The sequence below is a fragment of the Melozone crissalis genome, unplaced genomic scaffold (assembly GCF_028551555.1).
Source record: "Melozone crissalis strain CALT ecotype California unplaced genomic scaffold, PUWL_Pcris_2 ptg000041l_1, whole genome shotgun sequence".
Classification (NCBI taxonomy): Eukaryota; Metazoa; Chordata; class Aves; order Passeriformes; family Passerellidae; genus Melozone; species Melozone crissalis.
The window spans coordinates 9,488,276-9,501,067 of NW_026535819.1; the positions used below are offsets into that span (position 1 = coordinate 9,488,276).

The window sequence follows — 12,792 nt, forward strand, 5'->3', positions numbered from 1 at the left end:
CTTATTTGCTGCTCAGAATTGTATTTACAGAGCACAACAAAGGCAAAGCCAAGTGCACTAATTGCTGCTGCTCAGGTAGAATATTTTCTGCTCACCCTGAGCCCTGCATCAGTGGGGCTTTATACTTTATCTAGCACCAGTGAGCTCCACAGAGGGGTTTTATTATTCACCCATCACTGCTGTTTCATTGCCTCTGTGTCTTCTGAAAGGAGGGAGAAAAACCTCAATGATTTCTTGCTTTTCAAACCAGGATTGCTGAGGGGTTTTTTTTTTCCGAGCTTATTGCACATTGCAGACAAATAAATCACCATTTAAATCAGCCTCATTCTGAGCACACAGATGGAGGCTCCTCCAGAGGGGAAGCTCTCCACATCCAGGTGCTTTCCATCCTCCTCACATTCCCAGGCTCCCAAGGGATGAGCGCAGAGCAAAAAGCAAACCCGCAGAAGGGAAAAATTCCAGCCCCAAAATGTTTTTTTTCCTACCTGATCAACACCAAAAATCCTCATTTTAGCTCTGCTCCAGCTTATTTGGTTACAGAGCATCTCCCCAAGGCTTTGTTCACCCAGATCAGGCCACAGCCCCCAGCACTGGGGGTTTATGGCCTGGAAGGGGGGCCGGAAATGGGGTCAATTGTCACTACAGGACACGAAATAACACAATGTGGACACACTGCTCTTTCAAGGTAGAAAGACACTTTTAAATTTCTGACTCTAACATTTATAGATTTCCAAAAGTGACAGTGGATTGGAGGGTGACAGTGCCACCTCTCCAACGACACTGGACAAACCAACAGTCCATCCAATTTCTCCTCCTCCATAAAAGAATGCAAAACAATCAGTTATTTACAGAAAGTGTGTGAGAAAGTTCATTACAAGAATGTAAACATCAGAAGGCTTAGAAAAACTTAAAAAATCAGGGTGACAGTAAATTGGCCTGAAAAGAGGACCAGGGGGTGACACTTCCCCTGTCCCCACTTTCCTTGGTGTCCTAGGGTAACATTATGATGCTTGTATCCCCATCCATGTGTTCTGTTTATGCTGGATATCAGGTTCTGTGCCTTCAAGACTGGCTCTGAAGAGCGAAGTTTTGTTTTAGTTTCTTATCAGCTGCTCCCCCACGTCTGGTGGGACACAGAGACAGGGCAGTGCATGGTGCTGCTTTTACTTTTTGCTTTGCTTTTTGCTTTGGCTCTCACTCTTGCTTCTGATTTGCTCCTGCTTTTTGCTCCTGCTCATTAGTTAGTTTAGCTCAGCAGTCTGAATTTTCCCTGGACTGTTTCTCCTTTCCCTTTTTTGGACCAACTCAAACCTGCTCCGGACTGGGCCCTGGGAACACCGACAGTTTGCACCCTGGGCCTAGCGGGGCCTGCTCTGGGCAGCAGCTGCCCCAGCACAGGAGGGACTGAGAACAGAGCGACCACCTCCAGAGAGACTTTCTGAATTTGTCATCTTTGTCAGAGCGGTGACAGAGTGGTGTCAGCTGGTATTGTTCATTTTGTGTGCTGGGGGTGCTGTGCCTGTTAAATAAACAGGTTCTTTCCACTTCTCTCCAAGGAATCCTTCCCGATCCATTTGTGGGGAGGGGCTGTGTGGGTTTGCTTTCTGGAGGGGCCCCTTTGGAGATTCTCTCCCAAATTTGCCCTAAACCAGGACACTTGTGGAAGAGAAAACATCCCAAATGCAGAATGCAACCTTTGCCATGCCCACAGCTCCCTGCCACCTCCTGGACATTAACTCATCCCAAAGGCTCTGCTGGGCTCTCAGGAATTCTGAGGCTTTTGCCAACCCCTGTGGAGGGGCAGGGAGGATCCACGTGTGCAGCACTGTCTGTTCCTGCAGCAGCAAATGGCAAATGTCTCCCTGCTCAACACCAGCCCTTCTAATCTCTTGTCGTCCTTGGCAGGGTGCAGAGCTCCAAGGGTTTAAACAAAGCCTGGCTGTGCCAAGGCCCTGCTCCCAGGGCAGCTGGGACACTTTGTAATGGGGAATTTAATCCCAGCTCAACACCAGGCTCGGGTGGCTTCACTGGTGTAGGAGCCAAAATGAGGGATGTGGGACTCCAGGGGCTCTCCAAAATACAGTTTATTGTATGCAAAATGCAGTTTATTGTACCCAAGGCGTTACAGCAGCCCAGGGCCGTGGGTGACAGAGCTGTGCCTACAGCTGTCAGCTCCAGCTGCAGGCAGGCCTGGAGACCCTTTGGTTTTGGTTACAATGCATTCTGTACTTTTCTTTGCTGAGCACCTTAATACAGTAGAACCAATCTATACCTTAACTGTTATCTATAGCCTATCATAAGTACTGTAATTACCATATTCATGTTACTGTTCTCCAATCACTAAAAGTCAGTACATTACAGTTTAAGCTAGATGTTGTTTTTCAGGTTTCTTGCAGTGGAAAATTCTGAGAACTTTTTTCTACTTACAGCTTTGCTGACTTGTTTGCCTGTGCTATCTTTCTGCTTGGTAAAAACATCTTCTTGTTTGGGGTGGGTTTATCCTTTGCTCTGAGCCATAAAATCCCCTTCTAACTAACACACCCTTTGCCTCCTTGGTTATCCAGTGAGACTGGCTCAGCAATTCTTTTCTTCTATATCAAAACTTGCTCCCATCTCTATTCCTTCTTCAGATTCTACATTTAAAAATCTTTCTGCCAAGCACACACATACCTGTGAGACTTTCTTGTCAAACTTTCATCCTTCCCAACACACTGGCAGCCCTGGGGCAGGTCTGGGACCTTTGATCCCTGCAGGAGCAAGGAGGGAGAGGAGCAGCTCCACAAACCCTTTGCTGGCGCTGATCAGGTCCAGGTGACATGGTGGGGGCTCTCCTCATGCCTGATCTTCCTTCCTTGCACTCCCCCACCCATCCCAGAGGGCTGGAGAGCACTTTTGGATTAAAAACCTCCTGGGCAGGGGGGCATTTCTGTGCTGTGGGGGCTGCTGCGTCCTGCCACAGACATGTTTTATGAAAAATCCTTTCCTTAGGATTTTTTTCTCCTGAGAAGCTGAAAGGCCTCAGGAACAAAATGTAAACAATGATTATCTGCTGCTGTGGAATGCAACAGGTGCATCTGGGATTGGTCTCATGTGGTTGTTTCTAATTAATGGCAAATCACAGTCAGCTGTGTCAGACTCTGGTCAGTCACAAGATTTTATCATTCCATTCCTTTCCTTTCAAGCCTTCTGATGAAATCCTTTCTTCTATTATTTTAGTATAGTTTTAATATATCATTCTCTTTTGATATAATATATATCATAAAATAATAAATCAGCCTTCTGAAACATGGAGTCAGATCCTCATCTCTTCCCTCGTCCTGGGACCCCTGCAAACCCCACAGGGTCCCTCTGATGCTGAGGGGTGACCCAGGTGTCCCTCCCTGCCCGGGTGCTGTCCCCTCCTGTGGCACACAGGGACCTCCAGCAGGACCCTGTGTGTGTCCCCAGTGCCACCAGCAACGAGGGAGCCCCAGCAGATCCTGAACCCAGTCCTGAGGGGCTGAGCCCTCTGTAATGGCTCTCACATTGGTTAAGCAGAGATTAAAAGGAGAAAGGAGCAAAAGCTCAAGTGTGGGTCTGAGCTTGTCCAACCTCCCCTTCCCAGGTGAAGCACACTTTCCCCACAGGCAGCACCCAGCAGTATTTGCTTTTTCTGGGCCTTGAGGCCATTTCTGACCTGAGGGAGGGACAGGGAGGCTCAGCCTGACCTCCCCTGGCACCAACTCCTGTCCCCTCATCGCTGCCATCCCTCCTGCAGCCTTAAACTTGAACCCCAGGCTGGTTCTGTCTCTCACAGCCAGGACATGGAGGCCTTGCCCTTCCTGCAGCAACAGCAGCAGAGGCTTTGCATCCTGCTTGGAGCAGCAGAAAGGAAATTAAAAGGGTGATAAGGGAGCTCCTTCAGCAGACAAGGGAATATTCTGTGCCAGCAGGGAGATAAAGTAATATTTCTTCCAGCTCTGGCAAAGGCTCAGAAATGAGACGTGGGGTGAAATTCCACATTTATAGGGATTTTATAACTCTTACCTGGGCTGCAGGATAACCATCAGCCTGGCTCACATTTCCTCCTCAGAGGAGGAGGTCACAGCAGCACAAAGAGAGGGAAGGAGTCTATAAAGAGAAGCCAGATTAGCTCCAGTATCCAGGATAATTTTGTGGTTTGCACACCCAGGTCAGCCCAGGTGCTGCTTTGGGTGCTTTTCCAGCACCCCCTGCCCAGCACGAGCCAGGGCAGCCCCTCAGCTCGGTGTGCAGAGGGTTTGCAGTGCCCTGTGACCCCCTGAGCTGGGTCTGAGCCCTCCCTGGAGCAGGAGAGCCTCAGGAGCAGGGACAGCCCCGTGTGCTGCCCCCCTGGCCTGACCCCAGCAGGGCCCCCAAACCATCAGCTGCCCCTCCTGCAGTGAGGGACCCCATCCCCAGAGCCCCCCGAGCTGTGAGCGGGGCAGGACCCCAAAAAGAGCCCCCACATCCCATCCTGCAGCTCAGGGCAAAACCATGGGGGCTCCACCTTGGGCTGGGGGTCCCTGACGTTCACTGGGGGCTTGGAGGGAGGAGGAAGGGAGCAGGGGAAGGAAGGGGAGCAGGGACATCCCATGGGAAAGGAAAGGAGCAGGAATGTCCCTTGGGGAAGGAGGGGAGCAGGAATGTCTGGGGAGAAGGAGCAGAGATGTCCCACAGAGAAGGAAAGGAGCGGGGATGTCCCTTGGGGAAGCAGGGGAGCAGCGATGTCCCATGGAGAAGAAGCAGGAATGTCCTAGGGAGAAGGAAGGGAGCAGGGATGTCCATGGAGAAGGAAAGGAGGAGGACATCCCATGGAGAAGGAAAGGACCAGGGATGTCCCATGGAGAAGGAAGGGGAGTAGGGACATCCCAGGGAGAAGGAAAGGAGGAGGGATGTCCCTTGGGGAAGGAAGGGGAGCAGGGATGCTTCATGCATGGAAGGAGAGAGAAGGGAGCAGGGATGTTTCATGGAGAAGGAAAGGAGCAGGGACATCCCATGGGGAAGGAAAGGAGGAGGGATGTCCCTTGGAGAAGGGAGGGAGCAGGGATGTTTTATGGAGAACGAAAGGAGCAGGGATGTGCCACGGATAAGGAAGGGGAGCAGGGATGCTCCATGAAGAAAAGGAGCAGGGATGTCCGATGGGGAAGGAAAGGAGGAGGGATGTCCCACAGAGGAGGAAGGGAGCAGGGATGCTCCATGCATGGAAGGAGAGTGGCTTCTCCTCCAGCCCTCTGGAATGAGGGCTTTGCCCTGGAGCCCTCCCTGCAGCCACAGGGATGAGTGGGGGATCTGTGGGATGCCCCCACACCCCACCCAGACCCAGCATCCAGCCATGGGACAGCTGCAGGACCATGGGGACATCCCAAAGATGCCAAAATCCCCAGGAAGAAGCCAAGGAGGGATGGAAGGATCTTTGCATCTTCAGCAGAGCTGAGGGGAGGCAGCTCCAAAGGAAAAGCAAAGTCTGGAGCCAGGAGCAAAGGGAGCCCCGCTGCCCCAGAGCCTGCAGCAGGTGCTGCCCATGAGTTAAAGGGAAAAATTCTCCTTCAAGCAAAAGTAAAACTGGGGCTGCAGCCAGGCTGAGCACAGAGCAGTCAGGGCAAAATATTCACATTAAATTAATTTTGCTTCAGGGTAAAATATTTACATTAAGTAAATATTTTGGTGCATCCTTGAAATGAGGTGCCCCAACAAGCCAATGCAACCAGTGATGGGGTCAGCAGAGTGGTTGAGGTGGCTTTGCCCACATTTCCTGGCTCCTGACCCCTCAAACCCACTGCAGATTTTTTTTTGTGAGGGTTTTTGGCCTCGCCTGTCCCTGAGCTGGCATTGCAAAAATGCCTGTGCAAATAAACACCCCTTTGCCAGCTCATCCTTAATGCTGGAATAGTGCTGGGATACAAATTGTGTTTATTTAATTATTTGCAATTATTTGCACAGAAAACTGAAGGAATCCCCCCAAAGTGCTGGGGGTCACTGGGGCTGTGTATGATTCTACCAGGACCCCTCTCCTGTGACCCCAAAACCTTCCCACCCCACACCTCAGGGAAAATGCTGACTTTGGGGAGATCACGCCCAGAAATCAGATTTCTCTGGGGTTTTTCCACTTCTCCCCTTCAATGAAAGCACATTCTTTTAATGCCAATGTTTAATTATGCAATATTGAGCTGTATTATTGTAATTAACCTGTGGTTAAATGGGCTGGAGCTGTGAGGGGCCGGGGGTGCCTTTGGGGGCCCTCGGGTGCCTTTGATGTCCCCACAGCTCTGGGGGGTGAAATCTTCCACAATTCCAGCAGCAAAATCCATCATTTCTCACCAACCAACCCAACCCAACCCACAGACACCTCAATTCATTCACCACCTGCCCGGTTTGGCAGGGGGACAATGTCCCTCTGTGTCCCCCCACCAAGGTCCCTCCATGTCCCCCAATCCTGACTGGAACCAGGCTGGGCCTTTAGGAATATTGTAAACCTTCAGGAATATTTTAAGCCTTTAGGGATATTTAAAACCTATTTCAAACCTATCTTAACTCTCTAGGAATATTTTAACCCTTCAGGAATATTTAAAAACCTTTAGGAATAGTTTAACCCTTTAGGAATATTTAAAACCCTTTAGAAATACCTTGACTCTTTAAGAATATCTTAACCCTTCAGGAATATCTTAACTCTTTAGGAATATTTTAACCCTTGAAGAATATTTAAAACCCTTCAGGAATATCTTAACTCTCTAGGAATAATTTAAACCTTCAGGAATATTTAAAATCCCTTAGGAATATCTTAACTCTTTAAGAATATCTTAACCCTTTAGGGATATTTTAGCCCTTTAGGAATATTTAAAACCCTTTAGGAACATTTTAACTCTTTAGGAATATTTTAACCCTTTTAGAATATTTAAAACCCTTTAGGAATATTTAAAAACCTTTAGGAGTATCTTAACCCTTTAGGAACATTTAAAAACCTTCAGGAATATTTTAACGCTTTAGGAATATCTTAACCAATTAGGAATATTTTAACTCTTTAGGAATACCTTAACCCTTCAGGACTATTTAAATCCCTTAGGAATATTTAAAACCCTTTAGAAATATTTTAAACCTTTAGGAATATTTAAAACCCTTTGGGAATACTTTAACCCTTTAGAAATATTTTAAACCTTTAGAAATATCTTAACCCTTTAGAAATATTTAAAATCCTTTAGGAATATTTTAACCCTTTAAGAATATCTTAACCCTTTAGGAATATCTTAACCCTTAGGAATATTTTAACCCTTAGGAATATTTAAATCCCTTTAGGAATATCCTTTAGGAATGTTTTTATGGGATTTTGGCTGGCAGTGCCCCAGAGCTGCTCTGTCCCCGGTCCCAGGGAGGTTCTGCTCAGTCCCAGCACCCCCAAACCAGCCCTGGCACCCCCAAACCAGCCCTGGCACTGCCAGCCCCCCCTGAGCTCCATGCTGGGAACATCCCCAGGGATTGCTCCAGGCAGATTCTCCCCCTCACTTCCTTCCTCGCTATTTTTGATTTTATTTTATTTTATTTCACCCCTGGCAGAGGGTGGTGAGACATCCCAGAATCCCCAAACCTCAGTGCTGGCCTTCTAGGACTGGAATTCAAGATCCCAAACTTTTAATGACAAAATTTAAAAAACAACCCCAAACCCCCAGAATAAACAGCAAACAATCACTCAGGCTTTTATCTGCAGGAATGGGTTTTCTTTTTTTTGGTGCTTTCTGAATTTTCAAGCCATCAAGGAGCAGTTCCGCCCCACTGTGGGCCATCCCTCCCCCAAAGCAGACAAAAAAAGCCAAACTCCTTTTAAAGCACTTTTTTTCTTTTTTTTTTATTGATTTCATTGAAAACAGAACAAGAAAATGATCAGAGCCAAAAGGCTGCCCCTTTTAAAACTGTCAAAAACATTAACAGAAAAAAATAATAATAATAAACATGATGGCATTATGAATGTTCTAGAAGAGATGAACAAAAAAAAAAAACTTGTTACTGCACTAATTACAGTATTTAAAGATATATGCAAAAAAAAAAATTAAGATAATGACCTGCCTGGCCACCACACAAAAGGTGATGGCAAATTTATTCACACTACAATACTAACAATTTAAAAAAAGTTTTGTTTTTTTCCTGCATTTTTATACTAAAATCACTTTGTTCTTTTTATACAATTGATAAGTTTATATTCACGTGGTGAGCAAAAATCACACCAGAATCAGCACCGTTTTGTTTTGTGGTTTCTTTTTGTTGTCGTTTTGGTTTTTTTGGTTTTTTTGTGGGTTTTGTTGTTTTTTGTGGTTTTTTTTTTTAAGCTTTTTTTTTGCCTTTTTTTTCTTCCATGTTTTTAATGCTTGTCCCCGATGTTTCAATAATGGTAAAAAATAAATCAGTTTATTGAAACCTCATAGCGTGTGGCTTAAAAATCAATCCAAGGTGCCCAGCATGGAGCAAAGGGGTGGGAACAGACGAGCTGGTGGCAGCTGGGATCTTCTCACCCTGACACGTCTGTCCACCCCAGCCAGTCCAGGTCCTCTATAATATATATATCATTCACTTTATCTTTAAAAAAAGGGGAGGGAAAACTGGTTTTCTTTAGGAATTAGTGTCTTGTAAAATCCTCTTCAGCCTTCTCTCTCTCTAAAACCACTGGTGGGATGGGGTGAGGGGAATTCCTTCACGGAGGAACCCAACACTGAGACAGGAGCAGGGCGTGGAGCAGAGCTGGTCTGAACGGAGAAAATCCAGGAGGGAGAGAGCCTGGGATCACAGGGGAAGATTCTGGGATTCTTCTCATCAGATGAGAAAAAAGGGTTTGGAGAGAATTGAGGGTATTTTGTAGGGCCCCACCACAACGTCCTGCGAGATGGGGGAGGAATTATTCATTCATATATTAAAAAAAAAAAAAACAAACAAACAAAACAAAAGAAACCAACCAACCAACCAAACCAACCAAACCAACAAAAAACCAACCAGCACAACCTGCCCCGGGGCTGTGCCAAGGACACCCAGAGGCAGCTCCCTCCCAGAACCGAGTCCCATCAAGTATGCAGAGTTTGCTGTGGCGGGGAGGGGCGGGAGGGCTCCAGGGCATTCTGAGGACGGCGGGAGGGCTCCCCTGCCTCTGACAGCATCAGCGCCTTCACAGGGGACGCCAGGACAGCTCGGGTGGCCAAACAAATGCAACAGCCACCCCTGCACACAGAGCTGTGAAACCCAGCAGCTTTCCAGGAGCAGGGAGGGGAGAACAACACCACAGAGGTGGGATTTGCTTTCACTCCTTCCTCAAGTAACAGTCGGTGGCACAGCCCTAAGTGTCACAAACCCTTGGCTTTCACTGAGCGGGGTTTTTTATCCTTTTTTCCTTTTTTTTTTTTCTTTTTTCCTTTTTTTTTTTTTTTAATTTTCCGTGTTGTTTTGTGTCTTTTTTTCTCTCTCTCTCTCTCTTCTCTCTCTTTAAATTTTGACAGTACGTGAGTGCCTGGGGTGGGAGGGTGGGCGTCAGAAGGGGCCGGCGGCGCTGGCGGCCGAGCTGGTGTCGGGCAGCCCGTTCTCCTGCGTGTCCTGGGCAGAGGTGCTGGCCTGCCGCTGCGCCAGCGCCGAGCTCGAGTGTTTGCACTTGGGTGAACCGCACTGACAGCTGAAGAATTTGCCTTTGATGTCCCAGAACCTGTCCCCGTAGTCGAAGCTGCAAGAGAGAGAGCGAGACAGGAGGGGTCAGTGAGACATCAGTGCTACCACAGCTAAAGAGAACCTGGGGTGGGCTGGGTTGGAGCAGCCTCAGAGATCATCCTGTTCCATGGGCAGGGACAGCTTCCATTAGAGCTCCAGCCTGGCCTTGGACAGCTCCAGGGGCAGCCACAGCTTCTCTGGGCACCCTGTGCCAGGGCCTCACTGCTCTCATTGTGGAAGGCTACAGTGACCAATCCTATCCAGGGAGGCCACAACCCGACAGATTTCTTCCTTTATCTAACACAATCTAACCCTGCCCTCTGGCAGTGGGAAGCCATTCCCCCTTGTCCTGTCCTTCCATCCCTTGTCCTGTCCCTCCATCCCTTGTCCCCAGTCCCTCTCCAGCTCTCCTGGAGCCCCTTCAGGCCCTGGCAGGGGCTCTGAGCTCTCCCTGGAGCCTTCTCCTCTCCAGGTGAGCACCCCCAGCTCTCCCAGCCTGGCTCCAGCCCTGGAGCAGCTCTGTGGCCTCCTCTGGATCTCTCCAGCAGCTCCAGCTCCTCCCTGGGCTGGAGGAACCCTACTAGTTCTCTTCTTACTAACTATTCTAGAAGTATCAGTAGCGATAATCCAGGCCTATGTTTTCGTACTCCTACTAAGCCTCTACCTACAAGAAAATCTCTAACTCTCAATGGCACACCAAGCACATTCTTACCACACAGTTGACCCTAGCCCGTGACCCATCCTAGCAGCAGCCACTGTTCTAATAACTACCTCAGGGCTGGGGCAGCTCTGCAGTGGGGTCTCACCTGGGCACAGGGGCACAATCCCCCCTTTCCTGCTGCCCACGCTGGGCTCAGGGCTATGAGTGGGCACGGCCAGGTCGATCCTGGAGCTTTGCAAACTTCAGGGGGACCCCAAGGGAGCACAGGGATGGAGTGGGGCAGCTGGGGAGCAGCACAGCGCAGTGTCCCCAGCAGGGGTGGCAGGGGTGGCACGTACCCGATCTCCTCTCCAGCCTCTATGTGCCGGGTGCTGAAGAAGGCGATGCGGGGGAAGCGCAGGTCCTGGTGGGACATGAACACCCGCACGGGGATGAGGTTGGGCTCGCACAGGTGGTTGATGAAGCGGCTGATGTTGCCATAGAAACGGGCGTCGATGCAGTAAACCTCTCCATCCTGGGGAGAAACGGGGCAGGGCTCGTCAGGGGTTCATTGGCTTTAATCAACGAGCAGGCTCTGCATTCATGCTGCACACAGCCCCAGGAGCAGTCGTGTGGGTTTGAATGGACTGGGAACACACACACACAGACTTTTATACACAACAGTACCCTGAAACCAGAGTTTACTGCACACCCCACACCCCCCAAGAGCTGGTTTTTAACACCCTGGCACACCAGTTCTCCCAGTCCAAGCACCAATTTGGCACAATGGGATTGAGGTTCAGTGCAGACACCTTACGGGTGTTCCAGCCCCTGGATAGGGGAACAGGCATCTGTTCTGTCCTCTAATTGAACATGACAGCTTGGAAACACAAAGCCAGAGCCTTGAGAAAACACAGTGTTGTGCAGATAAGAGAGAAAGTGAGAACACAAAAATTCCCTTTCCAGAGAGCCCAGAGAGCAGTAATATTTTGTTTTCCTTGAAAATAAAAGAACCCCCCTCAGGGCTTTTTATTCCAGCAGAGAATGACTGTGCAAAGCAGAGGCTTTAATTACAGCAGCTAATTTCAGTTGCAAAGAGGCCAAAAGCAAAAGGATCCATTAGTGGTGCTCCAAGTCCCTTTTGGACAAGCACCTCGGATCGTTAATGGATGAGCTGTGCCACGTCACACTCGGGGTGCAGGAGCCCAGGAAAACATCCCCAGAACTGGGGGAGGCATCACCCCAGCAGGCCTGGGGCACATACAGTGTCACCAGCTCTGGTTTCATCAATCAGAGATTTCACTCCCTCAGTTTCATGCACAGAAATGCCATGGTGGGGCAGGATGACACATCCACATCCACAGCAGGACATGGGACACTCCAGGATCACCTCACAAGGAGCTGTAAGCAACAGCTCAAGGGACAGGGACAACAGAAAACAAAACCCAGACAACAGGAATGACAGCCCAGATAACAGACATGACAACCCAGAAAACAGAAAAGACAACCTAGGTAACAGAAATGACAACCCAGAGAACGGAAATGATAACCAGGTAACAGAAATGATAACCAGGTAACAGAAATGGCAGCACAGGTAACAGAAATGATAACCCAGATAACGGAAATGATAACCAGGTAACAGAAATGATAACCAGGTAACAGAAATGGCAGCACAGGTAACAGAAATGATAACCCAGATAACGGAAATGATAACCCAGATAACGGAAATGATAACCAGGTAACAGAAATGATAACCAGGTAACAGAAATGACAGCCCAACCACTCTCACCATTCCAGCCCTTCCTTTGATTCACACCAGGACCTGGAGGCCCCCCAGGGTTGGGATTCACACCCTGGCAATGCCCCATCACTCTGGAGGACACAAAACCTGCTGGCTCTGCCCTGCCCTTCCCTGCCCAGCCTGATGGGCAGCTTTAGCCATCCCCCAATGATTTGGTGCCTGCTTTTCTCCAGATGTTCCACCCTGGTGTCCCTTCCTGCCTCCCTGAAGGATTCCCAGGAGCCAGCACAGAGATTCTCCCTCAGGGCTGAGCAAGGGGCAGGGCAGGGCCCAGCTGGGCTCTGGCTCATAAACCAGCCAAAAGTCCTTTTCAACTTCTTAATTACAGTCTGACCCCCTGTTTGCACAGCAGACTCATTATTTCTCTTTTCTCAGCTTTTGAAATGTGTGTTGCTTTAAAGAAATAAGGAAAAAAATAAAGCAAAGCTTCTTTGTCACCAGCTGATGACAGAAACAAGGCACAGAGTGTTTTACAGCCTTCCTTGGAAGCCTCCCCAGTCCTGTGAGTCCCCAGCTCACCTTTTCTCACTTCTCCTTTCCCAGGGGGAGTCTGAAGTCATGGCCTTGCTTAAAACTTCCAGATTGTACTTTGCAAAGTAAAATTTCTGCCCTGAGAGCCCTCACAGAGGAGTGCAGGGCAACAAAGAGCAGCACAAGGTGCCTGATGGATCCTTTCTGA

General features: G+C 48.8%; 1 protein-coding gene across 11 annotated transcripts in view; it reads right to left on the reverse strand.

The window, feature by feature from the left end:
- Positions 1-9,493: 9,493 nt before the first annotated feature.
- LOC128942077 (histone-lysine N-methyltransferase EHMT1-like) overlaps positions 9,494-12,792 on the reverse strand; it is a 120,014-nt gene continuing 116,715 nt past the window's right edge. For 10 of the 11 annotated variants that reach the window (XM_054284289.1, XM_054284291.1, XM_054284290.1 and 7 more), the window contains 2 exons: positions 10,672-10,847; positions 9,494-9,688 (listed from right to left, as the gene is read on the reverse strand). In XM_054284289.1, coding sequence (XP_054140264.1) covers positions 9,502-9,688; positions 10,672-10,847 — 363 coding nt within the window. In that variant the 3' untranslated portion in view covers positions 9,494-9,501. Of the gene's footprint in view, positions 9,689-10,167; positions 10,848-12,792 lie in introns of those variants that run through there. The other variant, XM_054284286.1, reaches the window with a different exon arrangement.